Source organism: Papio anubis, chromosome 20 (genome assembly GCF_008728515.1).
Source record: "Papio anubis isolate 15944 chromosome 20, Panubis1.0, whole genome shotgun sequence".
Lineage (NCBI taxonomy): Eukaryota > Metazoa > Chordata > Mammalia > Primates > Cercopithecidae > Papio > Papio anubis.
In genome coordinates, this window is record NC_044995.1 from 4,773,717 (window position 1) to 4,798,516 (window position 24,800).

General features: G+C 54.4%; 1 protein-coding gene across 1 annotated transcript; it reads left to right on the top strand.

The window, feature by feature from the left end:
- The first annotated feature begins 216 nt into the window (after nt 1–216).
- Nucleotides 217–17,695, top strand: MED25 (mediator complex subunit 25). Its single transcript, XM_003915924.5, is given in 18 exon segments — nt 217–658; nt 753–798; nt 1,778–1,902; nt 8,640–8,738; nt 9,161–9,284; nt 10,172–10,334; nt 10,475–10,605; nt 10,909–10,996; nt 11,093–11,286; nt 11,732–11,860; nt 12,335–12,420; nt 12,499–12,556; nt 12,707–12,814; nt 15,704–15,895; nt 16,255–16,326; nt 16,444–16,662; nt 16,943–17,123; nt 17,562–17,695. Coding segments are annotated over 18 exon segments (2,370 nt in total). The 5' UTR covers nt 217–401; the 3' UTR covers nt 17,660–17,695.
- Nucleotides 17,696–24,800: the final 7,105 nt, after the last annotated feature.

Genomic DNA, 24,800 nt, shown 5'->3' on the forward strand with positions numbered 1-24,800 from the left:
GAATCGCTTGAACCCGGGAGGCGGAGGTTGTAGTGAGCCGAGATCGCGCCACTGCACTTCAGCCTGGGCGACAGGGCGAGACTCCCGTTTCGAAAACAAAAAACAAGAAAACAAAGGAAACAAAACACAAAAACGAAAACAAGGGCAGCGTACGCGTTGCATAGCAACCAGGTCTCCTGACCCTCCCTTTGAGACAAGAGGCGGACCCAGACGCCCCGCTCAAAGATGGCGGCTGAATGAGCCGCTTTCAATTTATTTCGCTCTTGAGAATCCTGACAAGAATTCCGTGGAACCCATCAGGCCCCTAAAAGGGCTAACTATGCCCTTTCTGAGTCTTCCACGCGGTGGAGGCGAAGGAGGATGGAGCTAGAACGAAGCCTCAGCGCGTGCCCCGCACAAACATGGCCGCATTCCCAGCGTCCCTCAACCGCCCGGCGCGGGTGCGCGCGCAGCGCAGGCGCATTTCCGCTCATTCCGCGGTGTCGGCTGCGGCGGCTGTGGCGGTGGCGGCTACCGCACGGGGTATGGTCCCCGGGTCCGAGGGCCCGGCCCGCGCCGGGGGCCTGGTGGCCGACGTGGTGTTTGTGATTGAGGGTACGGCCAACCTGGGACCCTACTTCGAGGGACTCCGCAAGCACTACCTGCTGCCGGCCATCGAGTGAGTGCCGTTTCCGCGGCTCTAACCCCGCCCTCCCATTTCAGTTTCCACAGCTTCTTGCCTGACTCCGACCTTTCACCTCCGACCCTCACAGGTATTTTAATGGTGGTCCTCCTGCTGAGACGGACTTCGGGGGACACGTGAGTCTTGGGACTCCTGGGTCTGAGGGAGGAGGGGCTGGGGGTCTGGACTCCTGGGTCTGAGGGAGGAGGGGCTGGGGCCTGGACCCCTGGGTCTGAGGGAGGAGGAGGCCCCTGGACCCTGGGCCTGGAGGGAGGAGGGGTCTGGACCCTGGAATTGAGGGAGGAGGGAATGGGGTCTGGAGGGAGGGGCTGGGGGTCTGACCGGGTCTGGAGGGAGGAGGGGCTGGGGGGTCTGGACTGGGTCTGGAGGGAGGAGGGGCCAGGGGTCTGGACCTGGGGTCTGGAGGGAGGAGGGGCTGGGGTCTGGCCTCCTGAGTTTGAGGGAGGAGGAGGGGCCTCGACTACTGGGTCTGAGGGAGGAGGAGGGGTCTGGACTCCTGGGTGTGAGGGAGGAGGGGCTGGGGTCTGGCCTCCTGAGTTTGAGGGAGGAGGAGCTGGGGACTTGTACTCCTGGATCTGAGGGAGGAGAGGCTGGGGGTCTGGATTCTTGGGTCTGAGGGAGGAGGGGATGGGGCTGAGATTCCTGGGTCTGAGGAAGAAGGAAGTTGAGGAGTTCCTGGTTCTGGAGGAACAGGAAGCTGGGAACCCTGATTCCTTCTCTGAGGGAAAAGAGAATTGAGATCCCAGATTAAAAGTTTTTCTGGGCCGGGCGCGGTGGCTCAAGCCTGTAATCCCAGCACTTTGGGAGGCCGAGACGGGCGGATCACAAGGTCAGGAGATCGAGACCATCCTGGCTAACACGGTGAAACCCCGTCTCTACTAAAAAATACAAAAAACTAGCCAGGCGAGGTGGCGGGCGCCTGTAGTCCCAGCTACTCGGGAGGCTGAGGCCGGAGAATGGCATGAACCCGGGAGGCGGAGCTTGCAGTGAGCTGAGATCCGGCCCCTGCACTCCAGCCTGGGCGACAGAGCGAGACTCCGTCTCAAAAAATAAATAAATAAATAAATAAAAAGTTTTTCTGTTCTCCCCTCCCAGTATGGAGGGACCCAGTACAGCCTCGTGGTGTTCAACACAGTGGACTGCGCTCCCGAGTCCTATGTACAATGTCACGCTCCCACCAGCAGCGCCTATGAGTTTGTCACCTGGCTCGATGGCATTAAGTGAGCTTTTCCCCCACTTAGGGTGGGTTGGGGTTCCTGTGAGGGGCCGTGAATGAGGAATGGCTTGGGTTTGAGCTGCAGGAAACATCTCATACATGAAGCGATTTAAAGGACTTTGAGGGTGATTGTGTTTTTGTCAGAAGTCACTTTTGTGGCTTCTGTGTGCTCAGCAATGTTGCCAACCAGTTTAGAAGTAGGAAAAACTTCCCATTCAGGGAGGCCTGGCTGAGCTCCAGCAGCCACCTTGTACTTCCTGTGTGATTGTCCCCTTTCTGTCCTCTCTTTTTCTATCTACCCCGTTCTCCTTTTCCAGATGGGTACATTGTAGTCTCAATGCAGGGGGATGGGTCAGAGCCAGGATAGATCCCTCTGTGGCTTGAATCAGACCTTTTTTTTTTTTTCGTTGAAACAGAGTCTTGCTCTGTCTCCCAGGCTGGAGTACAGTGGCAGAGTCTTGGCTCACTGCAACCTGCACCTCCCGGGTTCAAGCGATTCTGCCTCAGCCTCCTGAGTAGCTGGGATTACAGGCACACGCCACTACGCCCAGCTAATTTTTTTTTATTTTTTATTTTTTTTATTTTTAGTAGAGACGGGGTTTCGCTATGTTGACCAGGCTGGTCTCGAACTCCTGACCTCACGTGATCTGCCTGCCTCAGCCTCCCAAAGTGCTGGGATTACGGGGGTGAGCCACTGTTGCGGGATTGAGGAGGACGGGAGAGAGTCTTCCGCTTAAAGCAAGGGAATCTTTCATTGAGTGCACTCAGGCCCCAGCAGACTCACGGCCAAAGACGGCCTGGAACAAAGACAGCACTTGACTTTTATACACACTTCACAAAAGGGGGTGGGCTAGCTTGAAGCAAACTTACAGTGGCGTGAAAGCAGGGATACAGAGGCAGGACAAAGACAGTTAATCAAATTGTTGTAACAGGTTTATAACTCAGGATTACACATAACCGTTGCTATGCAACCCAGATGTCCGTTATCTAGGTTTGCCTAGGCACGGGCTTATCCCATAACCTTCACTATGGTGCCCAGGCGGCTCAGGCTTCTCATGACCTTCACTGTACTTCTTAGATAAAAGAGAATACTTGAAGTCATTAGTTACAGAGAACAGAAATCTATAAACGCATTCCATAAAACAAAGGAAAATTTGTTTTTTCTTCTCCCTATGTTGAGGGAGTGCTGGGAGAGTCTCCAAGAGCACATTAGATAATATTATCAAAACTTTTCCTGGGTCTGGGCTGTGTCTGTTGCTGCCTCTCAGGCAAGTCAGCCTAATACAGTAAAACTTATTTCTCTTTCTTTTTAATTTTATTTTTCTTTAATTTTCTGCCTTAACACCACACCTGGCGCTGGATCAGATTTTGATACTTGACATTGTAGACTCTGGAGTCAGGCAGTCTGGGGTCAAATCCTGGCTCTTCCACCACAGAACTAACTCTCAGACCCAGGAGTCCATGTCCCCCCTGTGCCTAGTATCTCATCTCTGAACTGGGGATGTGGATAGTACTTGTATTAGTATTTCATTGTATTATTCTTAGGTGCATAACAGATTACCACCAAACTAACGGCTTCATACTGCAAACATTTATCTAATGCAGTTTCTGTGAGTCAGGGACACAGGAGTGGCTTAGCTGGATGATTCGACTGAGGGTCTCACAAGGCAAGAGTCAAGAGGTCGGCAGGATTGCAGCCATCCAGGGGGTTTGACTGGCGGTGGGGAATCGGCTCCCAAGGTGGTGAGTCTGTGGCTGTTGGCCGCAAGACCTCTCCATGGGGCTGCTTAACTGTCTGACATGGCAACTGGCATTCCTCAGATTGAGTGACCCAATAGAGACAGCAAAGAGGAAGCCCCAGGCCTCTTTTTGAGGAAGGATTTCACTCTGTCACCCAGGCTGGAGTGCAGTGGCTCAGTCATGGCTCACTGCAGCCTCGACCTCCTGGGCTCAAGCTCAAGTGATCCTCCCACCTCAGCTTCCCAAGTAGCTGGAGTAGCAGGGACTGTAGCCAAATGCCAGCACACCTGGCTGATTTGTTAAAAATTTTTTTGTAGGTCGGGCGTGGTGGCTCATGCCTGTAATCCCAGCACTTTGGGAGGCTGGGGCAGGTGGATCACCTGAGGTCAGGAGTTCCAGACCAGCCTGACCAACATGGAGAAACCCCGTCTCTACTAAAAATACAAGCGCTCCTCCTGCCTTGACCTCCTTAAGTACTGGAGTGCTGAGATTACAGGCCTTAGCCGGGCATGGAGGCGCATGCCTGGAATCCCAGCTACTCAGGAGGCTGAGGTAGGAGAATAGCTTGAACCCGGGAGGTGGAGGTTGTGGTAGGCCAAGATCACACCATTGCACTCCAGCCTTAGCAGCAAGAGTGAAACTGTCTTAAAATAAAAAAAAATAAAAATAAATTTTTTTTTGTAGTGGCTGGGCATGGTGGCTCATGCCTGTAATCCCAGCACTTTGGGAGGCCAAGGCGGGCAGATCACCTGAGGTCAGGAGTTCAAGACCAGCCTGGCCAACATGGTGAAACCCCGTCTTTACTAAAAATAAAAAAAATGGCCGAGCGTGGTGCCTCATGCCTGTAATCCCAGCACTTTGGGAGGCAGAGGCGGGCAGATCATGAGGTCAGGAGGTCGAGATCATCCTGGCTAACAAGGTGAAACCTCCTGTCTACTAGAAATACAAAAAATTGGCCGGGTGCGGTGGCTCAAGCCTGTAATCCCAGCACTTTGGGAGGCCGAGACGGGCGGATCACGAGGTCAGGAGATCGAGACCATCCTGGCTAACACGGTGAAACCCCGTCTCTACTAAAAATACAAAAAAACTAGCCAGGCGAGTTGGCGGGCGCCTGTAGTCCCAGCTGCTCGGGAGGCTGAGGCAGGAGAATTGCGCGAACCCGGGAGGCGGAGCTTGCAGTGAGCGGAGATCTGGCCACTGCACTCCAGCCTGGGCGACAGAGCGAGACTCCGTCTCAAAAAAAAAAAAAAAAAAAAAAAATACAAAAAATTAGCCGGGCGTGGTGTTGGGCACCTGCAGTCCCAGCTACTCAGGAGGCTGAGGCAGGAGAATGGCGTGAACCCGAGAGGCAGAGCTTGCAGTGAGCTGAGATCGCGCCTGGGTGACAGGGCAAAACTCCGTCTCAAAAAAAACAAACAAAAAGAACCACATACAAAAATTAGTCGGGTGTGGTGACATGTACCTGTAATCCTCGCCACTCAGGAGGCTGAGGCAGGAGAATCACTTGAACCCAGGAAGTGGAGAGATCGTGCCACTGCGCTCCAGCTTGGGTGACTGAGTGAGACCCTGTCTCAAAAACAATAGTTTTTTGTAGAGTCGAGGTCCTGCAATGTTGCCTAGGCTGGTTTTGAACTCCTGGTCTCAAGTGATCCTCCACTTCAACATCCCTAAGTGCTAGGATTACAGGCATGAGCCGCTGCACCCAGAGGCCCCACTAGGCTCTTTGTAATCAAGTTGTGGAAGTTACATGTCATTATTCCTGTTACATTCTTTTTTTTTTTGGAGACGGAGTCTCGCTGTCGCCCAGGCTGGAGTGCAGTGGCCAGATCTCAGCTCAGCTCACTGGAAGCTCCGTCTCCTGGGTTTACGCCGTTCTCCTGCCTCAGCCTCCCGAGTAGCTGGGACTACAGGCGCCACCACCACGCCTGGCTAGTTTTTTGTATTTTTTAGTAGAGACGGGGTTTCACCGTGTTAGCCAGGATGGTCTCGATCTCCTGACCTCGTGATCTGCCCGTCTCAGCCTCCCAAAGTGCTGAGATTACAGGCTTGAGCCACCACGCCCGGCCCACATTCTTTTTTTTAACCTGAGACAGGGTCTTGCTCTGTTGCCCAGGCTGGAGTGCAGTGGTGGGATCATAGCTTGCTGCAGCCTCAACCTCTTGGGCTTGAGTGATCCTCCCACCTCAGGCTCCTGAGTAGCTAGGACTACAGGTGGGCACCACCATGCATGACTGATTTCTTTATTTTAATTCTTGTAGAGATGAAGTCTTGCTGTGTTGTTCAGACTGGTCTTGACCTCCTGGCCTCAAGCGATCCTCCTGCCTTGACCTCTCTAAGTGCTGGAGTGCTGAGATTACAGGCCTGAGCTGCGGTGCCAAGTCCACTTCTGCCATATTGCATTTAGTGTGCAGTATAAGCCTGTCCCATTCAGTGTAGGAGGAGACTGCACAGGGTGTGAATTATAAGAGGCTGAATTGCTGGGTGCTGTATTGGGGGCTGGGTACCACAATCTCATAGGGATGTTTGGAGAATTAAGTTAGTTGATGACTGTTTAATACAGTTCCTGGCATGTATTAAGTGCTATGTAAGTGTTTGCTAGGATTTTGTGCCTCACTTTCCTGGTTTGCAGATGGATAATTGTAGTGTGTATCTCCCTGTTAGAAGGATCACAGGAGCTAAGTTGTGTACTGTGTTTCACTTAGGGCCTGGTGTGCAGTCAGGGTTCATTAAACAACACCTGTTCGTAGTAGCTGCCGTTACCTCTGTACGCTTCTGGAGCAGGTGTTTGTTGAGCATCTGCTTTGTTCCAGGATGTGTGTACAAGTGCTGGGTGCAGGATGTATAGTGAAAAGGTGACACAGAAGCTTTCCCTTTGTGATAGCTGGAATTTGTAGGTGACATAGAACAGAGTTTCTCATCCTTGGCCTTAGTGACCCTGTGGACACAATCATTTCTTGTAGTGGGGGCTGTCCTGGGTATTGTAGGATGTTTAACAGCATCCTTGGCCTCTACTCACTAGATACCAGCAGCCCCCTCCCAAAGGTGTGACAACCAAAAATATCTCCAGGCATTATAAAATATGCCCTGCCGCATGGCCCTGCCAGGCCTCCAGTGCGCTGAGTACTCAGCAGACGGTTCCTAGGCCTTGTGTGACCTGGGGCTCAGACACCTTGGTGTCTCTCATGGAGGACTGCACATGGTGTGGAGAGAAGCTTGACAGCTGCAGTATCAGGTGATCTATGATGTGATTAAGGGCAGGCCCTACAATTAGGTGGCACGTAGGGAAGGCTTCCTGCAGGAGGGCACACCAGGATGGGTGTCGTAGCTTCACTGGATTCCATCTGGGCTGGAATGGGTGTGTTCCAGCACATGCAGAGACCTGGATGTCTGGGCTTCATCAGTCGAGAGGACCTATAGGCGCGGGCATGGAGCAGGAGAGCAGGGTGCAGGACTCAAAGGCCTCGGATGCCAGGCCAAGGGTCTGGGTTGGTTCCAGCCTTGATGAACACGGTTGGGCCTGTAGCCATTTGTTCATTTAGCTTACATTTCCTGAGGCCTCCCGTGTGCCCCACTGTGGTGGGCAAGCCTGGGGGTGAGAGAGGACTCAGACCCCATCCCGGCCTTGGGGGAGGTAGGGTCAGAGACCACATTTCAGAGGGACAGGGCCCTCAAGACCCTCAGAGGGGCGCTCAGTCTCCACACACGTCCCCTGCAGCAAAGATCAGCCTCTTACAACTATGTGACTGGAAGAATGGTGGCAACCACAGCTGCCCTTGAGGAGAGGCCATCCCCAGGCCACAACCCATGTGGGACAGATGCTGCGACGCGACTGCAGATCAGGCGGAGGAGAAACGAGAGTCTGTATGTGTTAGTTTCCCAGGCTGCTGTAGCAAAGTATGAGAAACTGGCCAGAAGAATGGAAATCGATGTCTCAGGGTCTTGGAGGCTGGAAGTCCAAAATCCAGGTGGTAGGGCCAGGCTGTCTCTGAAACCTTATAGGGGAAGGGCCCTTCTGCCTCTCCCGGCGCCTGGTGCGCCCAGACCTTCCTGGCTGAGGCTGCATCACCCATCCTCACGTGCCCTCTCCCTGTGTCTCTTTGTGTCCCTGTGTCTTCCCTCTGTATGTGTGTCCGTGTCCACGTTTCTGCTTTTCACAGACACCAGCCATAGTGGATTAGGGTCTGCAATTTAACTCGATTACCTGTGTAAAGATCTTTCCAAATCAGGTCACCTTCTGAGGTACTGGGACTTAGGACCTCAACCTGTCTTTTTGAGGGGGGCACACTTCAGCCCATAAGACTGGGAGGACAGAGGAGGCCCCCATCTCTGGCCAGGAAGGTGAAGTGGGGCCAGGACTGATTTGGAGCAGACAGCCCAGAGAGGGAAGGGGACAGCAGGAGGCTGGGCAGGGAGTCAGTCACTCCAGGGTTGGAGTCAGCACAGGATCCTAGGCTTGGGGTTCCCAGCCCTTTCCCATTCCCTCCCAGTCCTCATGATTAAGACAATAAATGTCGACTGGGCGCGGTGGCTCACGTTTGTAATCCCAGCACTTTGGGAGGCCGAGGCGGGTGGATCATGAGGTCAGGAGACCGAGACCATCTTGGCGAACACGGTGAAACCCTGTCGCTACTAAAAACACAAAAAATTTGCTGGGCGTGGTGGCGGGCACCTGTAGTTCCAGCTACTCAGGAGGCTGAGGCAGGAGAATGGCATGAACCTGGGAGGCGGAGCTTGCAGTGAGCCGAGATTGCGCCACTGCATTCCAGCCTGGGTGACAGAGCCAGACTCCATCTCAAAAAAACAAAAAAACGCACACAACAAGTGTCCCCTGTCCTGTCTGGTACTGATGCTGTGCTAGCACCAGGGATCGGGTAGGGAACTCGGCGGTGTCCCTGTCATCTCCAGGATAGGTTGGGGGATAGCATGGGAGCAGGCTCTTCAAGCATGGCCTGGGGGCAGGGATGATGGCAACCCTGGGGGCTGACTGCTCTGCCCCTACAGGTTCATGGGCGGGGGTGGTGAGAGCTGCAGCCTCATCGCGGAAGGACTCAGCACAGCCTTGCAGCTGTTTGATGACTTCAAGAAGATGCGTGAGCAGATGTGAGTGCCCCGTCTGCCCAGGCTGGGTCAGTCTCTCTCTGCCTGGCCCAGAACCACTTTGCCTGTCGAGTGGCTCTACCTCTAGCCTCACCCTATAGGGCATGGGCTCTGTGTCTCCAAGCACGCTGAGCAGGGAGGCTGCAGGTTTGTTCTTGGGGGAGGTCTGGGCAGTGCCTGGTCTCAGCGTCCCCATCAGGAAGCAGTGCCAACTGTGGGTGTCACTCCTGCGTGCCCTGCCTGCTGGGTGATGGAGAGCACATTCCAGAACCTCTCAGGGCCTCAGTGTTGTCAGCTGTAAATTATGGGCGTTGCTTCTGATTCCATATGAGGCTGAATATGTGCGCCTCCACTGGTGCTGGGTCTGGGTTCCTTCTCAGGGCCCCTGTTGCTGCCGGCTCCATGTCTTCTCTCATTCCTGGTAGTGGCCAGACGCACCGGGTCTGCCTCCTCATCTGCAACTCGCCCCCATACCTGGCCTGCCTGCACTGACGAAACACGGCGTACTCTGGATGCACAACTGAGAATCACAAGTAAGCAGGTGGGGAGGTGAGACTCAGGAGTCTGAGGGGAGGAGGTCTAGGGGAGCCAAGTTCTTGGAGTTTGAGGCAGGAGGCACTGGGGGCCTGGACTCCTGGAATCTGAGGGAGGGAGGCACTGGGGGCTGGACTCCTGGGTCCTGGGGGAGGGAGGCACTGGGGCCTGGATACCTGGGTCTGAGGGAGGAGGCTGCTGGGGGCCTGGACTCCTGGGTCTGAGGGAGGAGGCACTGGGGCCTGGACTCCTGGGTCTGAGGGAGGAGGCACTGGGGGCCTGGACTCCTGGGTCTGAGGGAGGAGGCACTGGGGGCCTGGACTCCTGGGTCTGAGGGAGGAGGCACTGGGGGCCTGGACTCAGTCACAGAATAGTCACAGACTGGCGACCAGCTTTGCTTACTCTCTTTTTTTGAAACAGAGTCTGGCTCTATTACCCAGGCTAGAGTGCAGTGGTGTGATCTTGGCTTACTGCAGCCTCTACCTCCTGGGTTCAAGCAATTCTAGATGTTTCCAGCCTCGAGTAAGCACAGGATTACTCGACGCCATATGCGCCCAGCTAATTTTTGTATCTTTAGTAGAGACGAGGTTTCACCATGTTGGCCAGGCTGCTTTCGAACTCCTGGCCTCACGTGATCTGCCTGAGTTGGTCTCACAAAATCCTGGGATTACAGACGTGAGCCTCCACACCTAGCCCACTTAGTCTTACTGACAAAACCAGAACGTAGAGTCTCCCGGGGCAGGCAATACCAGGTTTCAGGGTCTCCTGCCACAAAGCCTAGTGGGAATTGTGGTTGTAGGACTGGTGCTGTCCAGCCACACAGCAGCTGTGGTAGGTTGGGGGCTGGCCCCGACACCCCTATGGAGGGGGCCCGTCATGACTGCTGGGTCTCTCTCCTATAGCGGGGGATCCACTTCTCCATCGTGTCTCCCCGGAAGCTGCCTGCACTTCGGCTTCTGTTTGAGAAGGCAGCCCCCCCGGCCTTGCTAGAGCCACTGCAGCCTCCGACAGATGTGAGCCAGGACCCAAGGCACATGGTGCTGGTTCGGGGGCTCGTGCTGCCCGGTGAGGCCTGGGCACCGTGCGCGGGGATCGGGGGCTCGACGTGTTTCCCCAGCTCCCTCTGACTTGGATTTTGGATTTCTCTCCCCTCTCTCCATCTTGAATCCCTTCTTTCCGGGGTTGGCCATCCCTCCTGCTCTCAGTTGGGGGTGGCTCTGCCCCAGGCCCCCTCCAGCCAAAGCAGCCAGTCCCCCTGCCTCCTGCCGCACCCTCCGGTGCCACTCTCTCAGCAGCTCCCCAGCAGCCTCTGCCCCCCGTCCCCCCGCAGTACCAGGTATGGATGTTTCCAGGAAGGGACATGCTTCGGGGGACTTGCTGGAGCCCTGGCCCCTGGGGAGAGATCTAGTTGCATGTTGGAGCTTGTGGGATGATGGGAGTCCCATGGGACATTGGGAGGGTGGGACTCCTGGGGCCACGGAAGCTCATCTGCTAGGTGATGGGTGTCGTGAGCTCCTGAGCTCTCCCAGCTGGGGCAGCTGTGCCTTGTGGGGCCGTGGGTGGTGTGACCTCGTGGGACACCAGGATTGGAGGGCCATGGTCCTCACCAGTCCCTTTCCTTCTTCCCTTCTACCCACAGGTTCCTGGGAACCTGAGTGCAGCTCAGGTGGCCGCCCAGAATGCAGTGGAGGCCGCCAAGAACCAGAAGGCTGGGCTGGGCCCTCGCTGTGAGTCCTGGGGCGAGAATGAAGGGGCGGGCAGGGGCCAGGCAGGCCTCCCTCCACACACTTGTTCCTCACTTCTTCCCTTGGTCTCTCCCACAGTCTCGCCCATCACCCCTCTCCAGCAAGCTGCTCCCGGAGTTGGTCCCCCCTTCAGCCAGGCCCCAGCTCCCCAACTACCCCCAGGACCCCCTGGTGCCCCCAAGCCACCACCTGCTTCCCAGCCCAGTCTGGTCTCCACTGTGGCCCCTGGCTCCGGTCTGGCTCCCACAGCGCAGCCCGGGGCACCGTCCATGGTAGGTGCCTGCACGCCTCCTGCCCCCACTCCTTCCTCCTGCTGCCCACAGCTGGGACAGTTAGAGGATGAGTCATTTGCCTTCCAGGGGGGTGTGGATCTGGTGGCCCTGGGGCCTTGGGGGTTCGTGGTACGTGTGCTGCGGATGCCTGAGATGAGGGTCTGGGGACGGAATGGGGAGGCTCATGGCTCCAGGTGGGTCAGGGCTGTTCTGAGAAACCCAAGGAATCCCTGGGTTTGGGAGTCCGGGGCATCACACAGCTTACGAGTCCTTGAATCCTGCAGCATCCAAGCATTTGGGGTCCTGGGGCTGGCCAAGTGCTGTTCTGGGAATGGATGAGCAGAAGAAGGGGCCTTTCCTTCTTCCTGGTTTGCCCTCACAGGATGGCCCCCGGAGGCCCCCCTCTTTCCCCATTCTCATGGCCCTCCTTCCTCCTCTCTGGCAGGCAGGCACTGTGGCCCCAGGAGGGGTGAGTGGCCCTTCCCCAGCCCAGCTAGGAGCCCCAGCCCTCGGTGGGCAGCAGTCAGTCTCCAATAAGCTTCTGGCATGGAGCGGGGTCCTCGAGTGGCAGGAGGTGAGGGGCCTGAGGGTCCATTGGGCACTTGGGACTCCTGGGGCCGTGGGGCTGGGCATGTGGGACTCATGGGTCACATGCATGGGGTTTGCAATGCTGGGTTTGGGGGCATTCCTTGGGCTGGACCCGTGGGATCCGGGACCAGGCCAGGAGCCCCATGGAGCAGTGGGACTTGCGGTACAGAAGAGAGTCCCCATGCAAAGAACCCAGAAAAGCTTAGGATTTGGGGCCCAGAGAAGGGCCCAGGTGATGTAGCACCTGGGGCACAGTGGATTGTGGGATTTAGGGGCCGGGCACGTAGCCCTAACATTTGAAGAATTGAAGGTTTGCTGGTCTGGAGGAGGGGCCAGGGGCTCATGGGACTTAAACTGGGGAACATCCTGAGCTTTGGGGCCAGCAGGCTAGGACATGAGGGCTCAAGGGGACTGAGGCTTATGGCCCTTTTTACTTTGACATGCTCTTTTTCCCCCTCAGAAACCCAAACCTGCCTCAGTGGATGCCAATACCAAGCTGACACGGTCACTGCCCTGCCAGGTCTATGTGAATCATGGCGAGAACCTGTAGGTGACTGTTGGGTGGGGTGCGGTGGGGCTGGGGCTGGCTCCCTCCTCACACCTCTCCTGGCATCACCCCCCCAGGAAGACCGAGCAGTGGCCCCAGAAGCTGATCATGCAGCTCATCCCCCAGCAGCTGCTGGTGAGTGGTGGTGGAGGGCCAGCCCTGCTGCCAGGCAGCCCTCACCCTACTGTCTCTTCCCTGTTCCCTGCCCTACCCCCACTCCCTGCCTCGTGTCCCCACCTCACTTGCCCACACCAACATGCCAGCTGACTTCTGTGTCTCCCGCAGACCACCCTGGGCCCTTTGTTCCGGAACTCAAGGATGGTCCAGTTCCATTTCACCAACAAGGACCTGGAGTCTCTCAAAGGCCTCTACCGCATCATGGGCAATGGCTTCGTGAGTCCAGGGCATTGGGGGCCGAGGGGCATTAACTCTTGTACTGCTTTCTGCTGACCTTTGAAGGGAATCCCAGAGTGCCTGGGCCCACGGAAGCCGTTTTTGATGGTTGGGTGGACTTCATGCCCTTAGGTTCCTCGCCTTTCTTCTAGAGCCTTGACTTTTATTATCATCATCGTATGCACCAGATTGAGGGATATTCCACATTAAAAATGTGAGCTGGATGTGACTGGAGCAGTTAGGAGGAAGCTGTTGATTCTGGCATGGGTTTATGGGATGTGTTCGTTTCCTGTGGCTGCGGTAACACATTACCACAAGCAGAGGGGCTCAAAACAACAGAAACGTGTTCAATCCCAGTTCTAGAGGCCAGAAGCCCAAGGTCAGGGTGTTGGCAGGACCGCGCTCTCTCTAGAGGCTCGAGGGAAGGCCTCCTCATTGCCTCTTCTGGCCAGTAACCCCAGGCTGCAGGTGGCATCGCTCCAGGGTCTTCCTTGATCCTGTGGCTGTCTTCCCTCTGTGTGTGTCTCTGTGTGGCATTTTCTGTATCTCTGTGTCCCTGTGCTTATAAGGACATCAATCATTTTGGATTAGGCCCCATTTTCCTGACCTCATCTTACTATAACTGCAAAGACTTTCTTTCCAGATAAGAGTCTGGAAAAGGTGCTGGAGACTGGAACCTCAGTTTAGCTTTCTGGTTTTGTTTTTTGAGACAGAGTTTCACTCTTGTCACCCAGGCTGGAATGTAGTAGTGCAATCTTGGCTCACAGCAACTTCTGTCTCCCGGGTTCAAGCGATTCTCCTGCTTCAGCCTCCCGAGTAGCTGGGATTACAGGCGTGTGCCACTATGCCTGGCTAATTTCTGTATTTTTTAGTAGAGACAGGGTTTCACCACGTTGGCCAGGCTGGTCTCGAACTTCTGACCTCAAGTGATCTGCCGCCTTGGCCTCCCAAAGTGCTAGGATTACCAGTGTGAGCCACTGCACCCAGCCTCAGCATAGCTTTCTGGGAGACACAGTTCACCTTATAACTCGGGGAAGGAGCAGATTAGTTACTTCTGTGCACCAGGCACTCCTGCACGAAAGAGGACCTTAGGGATCACCTCATGGGATCCTCACAGAACCGTGGGAAGAAGGCATTCCTGAGAGTTAGGAGTGCTTCTGGCTGCAAATAACATAGTTTTCCAAACAAATAGATAATTGGGGGCACTCAGAAAAAATTTTCTCTTATGATTCTGTGAGTCACCTGGGCTCAGTGGCCATCTCGCTTGGGGACTCTCATGGAATTGCCATCAGATGGCAGCTGAGACTCTGATCGTCTGAAAGCTTGACTGGGCTGGATGTTCAAAATAGGCGCTCCTCATAGGCTGGGCGTGGTGGCTCACGCCTGTAATCCTAGAACTTTGGGAGGCCGAGGTGGGTGGATCACGAGGTCAGGAAGATTGAGACCGTCCTGACTAACACGGTGAAACCCTGTCTCTACTAAAAATACAAAAAATTAGCCAGGCGTGGTGGCGGACGCCTGTAGTCCCAGCTGCTCCGGAGGCTGAGGCAGGAGAATGGCGTGAACCCGGGAGGCGGAGCTTGCAGTGAGCCAAGATCGCACCACTGCACTCCAGCCTGGGACAGAGTGAGACTCCATCTCAAAAAACAAAACAAACAAAAACAGTTCCTCACACAGCACTGGCTGTTGGCTGGGGCTTGGCTAGGACCGGCCATCCCAGTGTCTGCACATGGCCTGTCCACATGGCCACACTGTGGCAGCTGAGTTCTGAGAGGACAGGCGTTGTAGGAGCAGGCATTTATTTTTTGGCACAGAACAGGACATCCAGAGGGGTCCAGCTATTGGGGTTGGTTTCATAGGTCTGTGACATCAGGGGCAGGGCCCTGTGGTTCTCTTGACCTCTCTTGTATAGTCACAGGGTAGCTCCCATGGCTCCAGGCATTCCGTATGCCTTCATGAAGGAGGGGAAGGGGGCTGTGTATTTCCCTTTCTTCAAGACAGCAGAGACTTTCTCAGATTCCCGAGCAGGCCTCCCTTTCACCTCCTGGCCCAGACCTAGGCCACTGGGCAGCACCTAGTTGATGGGAGGCTGCCGGGAGCAGATATCCATGACTGTCTGGGGCTGGGACATGTTGCAGCCCCAGATGGCATTGGGAATGCAAGGGAGGAGGACACTTGGATATGGATTAGGCAGCTAGCAGTGTCTGTCTCAGGCAGGAAACTGAGGCTCAGAGAAGTCAGCTCACTTGGCCAAGGTCAGCCTCGCCTCCCTCAGGAGCCCCTGCCCTGAATGCTCCATGTGTTACCCCCCTGATGACCAGTGATGTTCCCTGGGTGCTTCCTGTGGGCTGAGCCTCGGGCAGGGCTCTTGCTGTGGATCGGACATCCCATAGTCACAGCGACCCTGTGATGTGGGAGCACTCCCCGTGGGGTACACTGGCCGATGCTGAGGCCTGGAGGATCTCTTGAGGCCCGGGGTCCGACACCACCGTTGATCACAGGCCTGTGGGTACCGCGCTCTGCATCTAAGCCTCTCTGTCACGGCTGTGACTCTCAGCAGCCCTTTAAGGAGGCAGCCGTGGCATTTAATGCCCAAGGAAACTGGGGCATCCCATGAGAAGCAGGTGATGGCCAAAGGTTGAAGAGCTGGGCTCCAGCGCTTTCTCTCCACTTTCCCTCTCAGCGCGCAGCCAGAACCCCAGCTTGCCCTGAGTGCCTCAGTTTCTGTCTCTGGAGCAGCCCACAGCACACCTGTTCTCCTCAACCTTCTATAGCAGAAACCTCACCTCCCCTTGCCCAGGGGGCCTCTAGAATCTTCTCGAATGGGGAGGGAGTCAGGGCTGCCTCTTTCAGGGCATAAATGGTTCTGAAGAGCTGTTGTCCACCCAGGCGGGCTGCGTGCACTTCCCCCACACGGCGCCCTGTGAGGTGCGTGTGCTCATGCTCCTGTACTCGTCCAAGAAGAAGATTTTCATGGGCCTCATCCCTTATGACCAGAGCGGCTTCGTCAACGGCATCCGGCAGGTCATCACCAACCACAAGCAGGTCCAGCAGCAGAAGCTGGAGCAGCAGCAGCGAGGAGTGAGTGGTCACAGTCCCCAAACCAGCACTGCGACCCCCTCCTGCCCGGGCCCCACATGGCCCCCCGGGATCTCCAGGACCACAGATGCCCACCCTTCTCCCAATACATGGCACCCCTAAGCTAAGTCCCACTCATATTTTCTTGCAGTCTCTCTCCTTTTTCAGCACCCACATCAAAGCCTTGACACAGAGCTTCCTACTGGGGACCTTGGAGCATACAGCGTCCCTCCCAGACCACTCACCCCCAAAGAGAATGTCCCTATCTCCTTACGAATTCCCCTCAGGGCATAGGTCCTCCTGCCTCAGATTCAGGACGCCACCACCCTCAGTTACTGACCTGCCCCTCTCTCCTCATGCAGATGGGGGGACAGCAGGCACCCCCAGGGCTGGGGCCCATTCTGGAGGACCAAGCGAGGCCCTCACAGAATTTGGTGAGGACAGGGCTGGCGGAGTGGGGGCTGGGTGGGGGAGGCCCCAGAGGCTGCTCTCTGTGCCTGCAGGAGGGATGTGAGGCCCGTCTCCCTCACCCTTGTGTCTCTTCCCACCAGCTCCAGCTCCGCCCACCGCAGTCCCAGCCTCAGGGTACTGTAGGGGCCTCTGGGGCCACGGGGCAGCCCCAGCCCCAAGGTACTGCCCAGCCCCCCCCAGGTGCCCCCCAAGGCCCTCCTGGAACAGCTTCTGGCCCACCCCCTCCTGGACCCATCCTTCGGCCTCAGAACCCTGGGGCCAACCCCCAGCTGCGAAGCCTCCTCCTCAACCCGCCACCGGTGAGATGTGGGGGTGGGGTGGTGGGAGTTCCAGATCCTGGCCCTGGCGGTTCTGGTCCTGTTGTCTGGGAGGAGGGAGGTTGACTGTGGTCAGTGGGCGTGAATGGAGACCCGCCCAGGGCTTTAGGCAGAAGACAGACCGCCTTCTCTCTGTCCATCCCCTACCTTTGAAGAAAAACTTCCCCTCATCACTAGCTGATGCGATCTCTGAGCAGTGTCTGTGTTGAGAGGTGGAGAGTCTCTATCAGGAGCCTCTGAGCCACTCTCTGTGTTCTCCCAGCCGCAGACTGGGGTGCCCCCACCTCAGGCCTCCCTCCACCACCTCCAGCCACCAGGGGCTCCTGCGCTGCTGCCCCCGCCACACCAGGGCCTGGGGCAGCCCCAGTTGGGGCCCCCACTCCTGCATCCACCACCTGCCCAGTCCTGGCCCGCACAACTTCCCCCGCGGGCTCCACTGCCAGGTAAGGGGACCCGGGGGAGGGCAGAGGTCTGGACTGAGTGTCCCAGCAGCTCCTGGGCTAGAGCACCGAGACCAAGTGCTCCTGGGAAGTAAAGACATAGGATCCAAGAATGAGGGTTCCCCCACGGGCTGCAGAGCTCTGAGGACTCTGGGAAAGTACAGCCCATGGGTCCAAGGACCTAGTGGGTTAAGAGTGTTTCCCATGATCCTCCTGTGTGTGCTCCTGGGATTGCTGGGAAATGTGGTCTTAGGGCCAGAGAAGTAGTTTTAGAGAAGGGCTCCCAAAGGCTCATGGGAAACAGCATATTTGTAATTAGAGGGGGTTAGAAGGTGCTTCTGTTGGGTCCCCCAAGGGCTGCCTAGAAAACTTAGTGCCTCTTGGCCCTCCTGGGCCCAAGGGCCTACTGGGAGATGCAGTCCCTTCCCCACTGCCCCTCAGGTCAGATGCTGCTGAGCGGGGGTCCCCGAGGCCCGGTCCCCCAGCCGGGCCTGCAGCCCAGCGTCATGGAGGACGACATCCTCATGGATCTCATCTGAATCCCCAACACCCAATAAAGTTCCTTTTTAACACACGCCCCGGCTCCCGTCACTGACATCCCCCAGGACTGGGCAGGAGGAAACCCCAGGGGGCATCTCTGTCCTTGTTCTCACTTCAGCAGACATCCCTGGGGCCCTGGGTGGGTGACGCCGGGGCCTCCGCGGTGAGTCAGAGGCAGTCTGGTGCAACCTGGTTCGTGGGAGATGCAGGGACAGGCAGGCAGCGCTCAGGACTCAAGCTCTCATGGAGGCGGCGGGGCACCATGGGAGCCTGGAAGAGGTGTCTGACCCAGCCCCAGCTCCTCAGAGTCTTGAAAGAGAATCAGCTGTCAGGCCGGGAGGGAAGGAGGTGAGGGGTGATCTGGGTGCAGAGAACAACAGAAACTTTGAATACTCAAAGACAGGAGGAAGCCTGGGATGTTGAGAGGAGCAAGTTGATGGATGCTTTTGGAGCATGAGCGTGTAGGGAGCTCATGTGTAGAGAGATGGGCAGGTGCAGAGTTTGAGGAGCTCAGATGCCAAACTGAGCAGCCCGTGGTTTGTCCTGGGGACACAGGAGAACCAGGAGACTTTGAGCGGTGGGGCGGGCTTAGGCCGGCTCTGGATGTCAGAAAGAGCCCTCTCAGCTGTGGAGCGTGATGAGACCAGACAGGAGGCCAGGAAGGGTGAGGCTGGGTGGTGGGGATGCTGGGGACTGGGGTAGAGGTTGGCTTCTGGGGTCAGGCCTACGTGATGGTAGGTGGTGGGGCTCCTGGGAGAAGGAGCTGGTAGTAAGTGTACGTGGTCCAAGGGACGTCCAGGTGACAGGTGCCATGTTGGGAGCTCAGGACGTGTCCTTAGGGGACAGTGTATGTTTGGGGTTCAAGCCACAGAAGCAGACAAGATCGCACATGGAGAGAGGGTGGTCCCTGGGTCCACATCAGAGACTGACCTTCCAGGGCTGTGGACGGGAAGACGGTGGGTCTGTCCCCAGGATGGAATACCCAGCAGGGAACAGGTTTGGGATGTGGCAAGGTGAGGGACCTAAAGGATGGCCTCAGAGACGTCCTGAGGGCAGGGGATCCAGACAGGCTTGGAGCGCAGGGCGGTCTCTCCTGGAGGTGGAGAGTGAGTTGTCTGTTGTCGGACTCTGGACCAGTGTTGCTGAGAGCGCGGTCCATGCCTGGACCACCAGCATCCACATCATTTTGGATGCTGGTTAACGTACAGATTCACAGGCCCCACCCCAGGAGAGAGATTGCAATCTGGTGGCCTATGGGCCATGGTGCAGATGAGTTTTGTTTGGCCTTCCCTGTGTTAGCATATGTGGCATTTTTTTCTTGAGTTAGTTATAAAAATCAGGTTAATTCACACACACACACACACACACACACACACACACACAAAATCTGCAGTCTTGGCATCTTTTGACAAGTCAGAAGAATTGGCACCCCTGGGCCCGCCCTTCTGCCTGGCAACAACGGGCTGGAGCTGCCCCTCTCCATGGGGCGTGTGCTCTCCGGTTCGCCACAGTCCCCACCACTCCCTCTTGGCTCCCCCGTGAGGCAGAGAGTCACTGCCTTTGTCACGGGGCTTGCACTGTGGTTGTTCTGTGGTAGCATTCAGAGGAAAGTGAAATCTTTCTTGTACTCATGTCTCTATCACAAGCGGCAAAACGAAAGAGAGAAGGAGAGGGCCGCGTGTTTCGAGAAAAGTGGGAGCGAGCCTATTTCTTTGTAGAAGTGAAGAGCATGCCTATGTGTTTAATATGCAAACAAATCGTGTCTGTGTTGAAAGAATACAACCTGAAACGCCACTACGAATCAAAGCATAGCAAGAGCTACGACCAGTACACAGAGCAGACTCGAGATGCCATCCTCAGCGAACTGAAAAAGGGACTCAAATGTCAGTAGGGTTTGTCTTGAAAAGCGAATTAACAGAAGTGGTGCGGCAGTGGTACGCCGTTCCGGAATCACGTGAGAAGAATGACCTGGGCATTCAGAGCTACAGCAGATGGCGAGTTGATAAAGGAGCAGAGTGACGTGTCCTTTACAGAAACACATGACTGTTGAGACCATTATTTAAGTCTAATGGGCATTTGCGTTGCACAGTGAGTTGGAGATAACTCGGGGGATTTACAAGTCCAGTTGCTTGAAAGAGTCAAATTGATTGTGGCCTTTTCTTTCGCTGCTCATAAACTATTACCACCCAGTTAGCTTTATTTATTTGTGGTGTTAAGAAACTTGATGTGACTGAAGAAGTCTGTGGCATGGTGCCAATGCGGGCCCAACACTGGGAAAGGACTCATTTTTTTTTTTGTATATTGAGAGAAAAGTTTCACATAGACTGGCCAGAGTTCTGAAGCACAACTACAGACAGCTGTCATGACAGGGGGACTTGACAGGACACCTTGAGCCAAGGTGACAGAATTTGGCAAGGACACGGAAGTCGGGTCGTTGCATCCATCATCAGGAGTTGACTTGTTCTGAGCAGCTGAACAGAACACACCGTGATGCTCTCGACACTTCCGCTCCTGGGCTTTAGTCACGAGTGAGTTGATGATGACTTGACCTGAGAGATTTCACAGAAGCTCTGTGACTTGGTTGTGGAAGAAATCGGAACTGTACAAGTTAATCAGCTTGGTTCATTTTAAATCAAGCAAAAGCCACAGTGGGTTCCCCTGAGAAGGTTAGTCAAAGACTTCTGGTCAAGGTTATGACCGTTCTGAACACTGAATATTTCTCTGCAAGGATGTCCACAAACAGCTACTTGAATGTAAGATGGTATATGCTTGGTCCTGGCAAAAACGGGGAATCCACCAGCAAGGAAAAAAAACATTTACTCTTTCCTACGCCACAGTTGGCTTTCAGAAATGAAAGACGTGGCCCGGACTATATTCACCTACGTCCTGGGGTGGAAGACCAAATTCCCCCAAAGGCCCTTGGAATCCAGACTCATGAGAAGGAAGAGACACTGTCCAGTTTGCCTTTGTTGGTAAATGTTTCTTGTGTGAATACAGACCATAAATAGTAATTGAACTACGGTGCAATACGGCGCTGGTTCCTAAATACAAGTCTGTGTGAAGATGGTGAGATTCTACAACTATCTCCAGTAGTTGTCCTGAATATCCATGTTTGGGAGTACCCACGCTTGTGAACAGCTGTTTTCCGTTACGAACCTGAATCAAATTAAACATTGTTCCCAGTTTAAGGATTCAAGGCTGAATTCTAAACTGCCCATCCCCACCGTGCCACTCCAAGGCCTGACACATCTCGGTGTGGAAGGGAAGACGCCAGCCTTTTGGCTTCAACTCAAAGGCGCAAAAAGAATTATGAAAGAGAAAATTTTAATAATTAAATATTTCTATTTTTCAATTTGTATTTTTTCAATTTTGAATTTAAAAATATAAACTCCAGTATCATCCATGTTTGTATTATGTTCCATGCATTCACCATAGTTCAGTAAAGATCCGATTTGATGATATTTCTGGCCGTCGACTTTTCTTATACCTGGCTAGTTCACTCATTTATGTGACCCGCCTGGCCCCTGTAGGCATGTGAGTTTCCCATCCCTGCCCTGGAACTGTTGGATCCAGCGGGGGGAGGGCGGGGGTCTGGGAGTCGTGTGAGCAAGCTCTCTAGGCGATCCTCAGGAATGTGCGTGTGGAGCAGGAGGCACTGGTGACAGCGAAGAAGTGAAAGTGGGGGATTTCCCAGGCAGCCTGTGTAGCAGGGGTTTTTGAAAACTCAGATGGCTTCAGGGACCAGGCAGGTGATGAAAATGTGTGAAGCGGACGGGTGTAAGACAACAGGGAATGATGGGGACTGTGGCGAACTTGGAGAGTGCTTGCCCCGCCTAATGGCATTCAAATTGAAACCAAAAACACTGTGAGGACCAAACAAAATCTGCCTGTGGGTCTAATGAGGCCGCCAGGCCGCCATTTTGCGACCTCTGGAAGAAGGAGAAGACTCGAGAACAAGGACAGAACCCCGAGAAAGAGCCACACGTAAGGGTTGGGCTGGGAGCCAGAAGCCAGGAGGAGAACCAGGCAAGTGTGGTATTCTGGAAGCTGAGTGTTTTTGAGGAGGGAGCGATCGACTCTGTCAGAAGCCGCTGAGAGGAGCAGGAAGCAGCCTTCGGTGTTTCCACCAGGGTGGCCACGTCCCCCAGCAAGGGAAACGCAGGTTTGGATCAGAAACAAATTGGTTAAAAGGAAAGGTTTCCAGTCGCCAGTTTGGCCATCTCATGCCAGTGGCGCCCTCTTGACCTTAACACTCAATTAGAGGAACCAGAGGGATTGTCGTGGCCTAATCACACTTGTTTATCGGAGTGAACCGGGGCTTGCTTATTAATAGTAGCAGACCTGTTAGGGGTGAAAGAAAATGCCCACCCACCAGCTCCAAAGAAGAATTAGGAGAAAAAGGACACCTTCTCAAAAGGGGTATTAAGAATGTATTTGTTTCAAGGTACACAAAACACTAACACATATTTTCTCACCATCTTGGCGTTTAAAAAAAAATTAACTTTTTTTTTTTTTTGAGACGGAGTCTCGCGCTGTGTCACCCAGGCTGGAGTGCAGTGGCGCGATCTCGGCTCACTGCAAGCTCCGCCTCCCAGGTTCACGCCATTCTCCTGCCTCAGCCTCCGAGTAGCTGGGACTACAGGCGCCTGCCACCACACCCGGCTAGTTTTTTGTATTTTTAGTAGAGACGGGGTTTCACCATGTTAGCCAGGATGGTCTCGATCTCCTGACCTCGTGATCCACCCGCCTCGGCCTCCCAAAGTGCTGGGATTACAGGCTTGAGCCACCGTGCCCGGCCAAAAAAATTAACTTTTAAAATGTATTGAGTTACACATACTAGAACAGTTTCCTAAAATGAAAAGGCACTGAAATGTGTGGAATAAAAAGGAGGCCCAGGCCGGGCACAGTGGTTCACGTCTGTAATCCCAGCACTTTGGGAGGCCGAGGCGGGTGGATCACCTGAGATTGGGAGTTCAAGACCAGCCTGACCAACATGGTGAAACCCTGTCTTTACTAAAAATACAAAATTAGCTGGCCATGGTGGCACATACTTGTAGTCCCAGCTACTTGGGAGGCTGAGGCAGGAGAATCGCTTGAACTTGGGAGGCGGAGGTTGTAGTGAGCCGAGATTGCACCATTGCACTCCAGCCTGGGCAACAAGAGCAAAACTCCTTATCAAAAAAAAGAGAGGAGGCCCAAGGAGTGAGGCCAGATCTAGACACATGGGACTCACCTCCCCATTTCATAGGCCAGGTGACAATAAGGCCTAAGAACTTCATGTGCACCTTAGAACCAGCCAACACCAACGGAGCAAATCTTTTGGGAAAGTTTTTCTCTGAATGCAAGGTTCTCCTAAGGCAAGAAATAGTGAAAACCCTAGAACAGCAGGGTTTAATCCCGAGATTTGTGCTGATTAGCTCTGTGACCTCAGGCAGGTCCCTGCGCGTCTCTGAGCCTCACTTTCCCCATATGTCAAATAGTGACTATCCCAGAGGATTCTCATAAGGAATACACGATCTGGCCCAGCTCAGTCCTGGACGCAGGAGAGCTGCTAGTAGCCACTGTTGTCATCTTTTGGCTGAAATTCACTCTAAGAAGGTAAAACGTGGGCAAAACTGTTTCTAGAAATGCATGCCAAGCTGGGCCTCACGCCTGTGATCCCAGCAATTTGGGAAGCCGAGGTAGGAGAATCAGTTGAGGCCAGGGTTTTGGTACCAGCCTGGCCAACATGGTGAGACCCCATTTCTATTTAAAAAATGCATCCTGGCTGGGCGTGGTGGCTCACGCCTGTAATCCCAGCACTTTGGGAGGCTGAGGCAGGCAGATCACTTGAGGCCAGGAGTTTGAGATTAGCCTGGCCAACATGGTGAAAGTCTGTCTCTAGTAAAAATACAAAACTTAGTTGTGGTTACACGCACCTGTAATCCCAGCTACTTGGGAGACTGAGGCACAAGAATCGCTTGAACCCCGGAGGTGGAAGTTGCAGTGAGCCAAGATCGTACCACCGCACTCCAGCCTGAGTGACAGCAAGACTGTCTCAAAAAAAAAAAAGGCATCCTAACGTATAAAAATCATTTGTGTCCAGAAAGGTTATAATTGAGTGAGTGACTTGTAAATATTTTATTTTTGACCAATTTGCTTTTGAATCACACATCATGGCTGGAGGCAAGACTGGGGATTCATGAAAATTCTTGCAAAGGAGCAGGTGGTAGGAGGTAATTGGAAAAAAAGTGACTGTTGAGGTAAAAATGCTAAAACGCCAACATATTAATAGTTGCAAACCTGTTTGGGGTGAAAGAAAATGCCCACCCACCTCCAAAGGATTAGGAGAAAAAGGACACCTTCTCAAAAGGGGTGTTAAGAATATATTTGTTTCAAGGTACACAAAACACTAACAAGTATTTTCTCACCATCTTGGCGTTTAAAAAAATTAACTTTTAAAATGTATTGAGTTACACATACTAGAACAGTTTCTTAAAATGAAAAGGCACTGAAATGTGTGGAATAAAAAGTGGAAGTACCGCCGGGCGCGGTGGCTCACGCCTGTAATCCCAGCACTTTGGGAGGCCGAGGCGGGCGGATCACAAGGTCAGGAGATCGAGACCACGGTGAAACCTCGTCTCTACTAAAAATACAAAAAATTAGCCGGGCGCGGTTGTGGGCGCCTGTAGTCCCAGCTACTCGGGAGGCTGAGGCAGGAGAATGGGCGGGAACCGGGGAGGCGGAGCTTGCAGTGAGCTGAGATCCGGCCTACACTCCAACCTAGGCGACAAATGAGAGACTCCGTCTCAAAAAAAAAAGGCAGTGGCCTTGATTGGCTCAAGCCTGTAATCCCAGCACTTTGGGAGGCCGAGATGGGGCAGGATCCAGAGATCAGGAGATGAGACCATCCTAGCTAACACGGTGGAAACCCCGTCTCTACTAAAATAAAAACTAGCCAGGCCAGTGAAAGCTGAGGCCTGTGGTCCCAGCTACTCGGGGAGGCTGAGGCAGGAAAGAATAAGTGAACCGGAGGCTTACAGTGAGCTGAGATCCGGCCACTGCACTCCAGCCTGAAGCGACAGAGCCAGACTCCAGTCTCAAAAAAAAAGGCCCGAGCGCTGATGGCTCAAACCTGTAATCCAGAAAAGCACTTTGGGA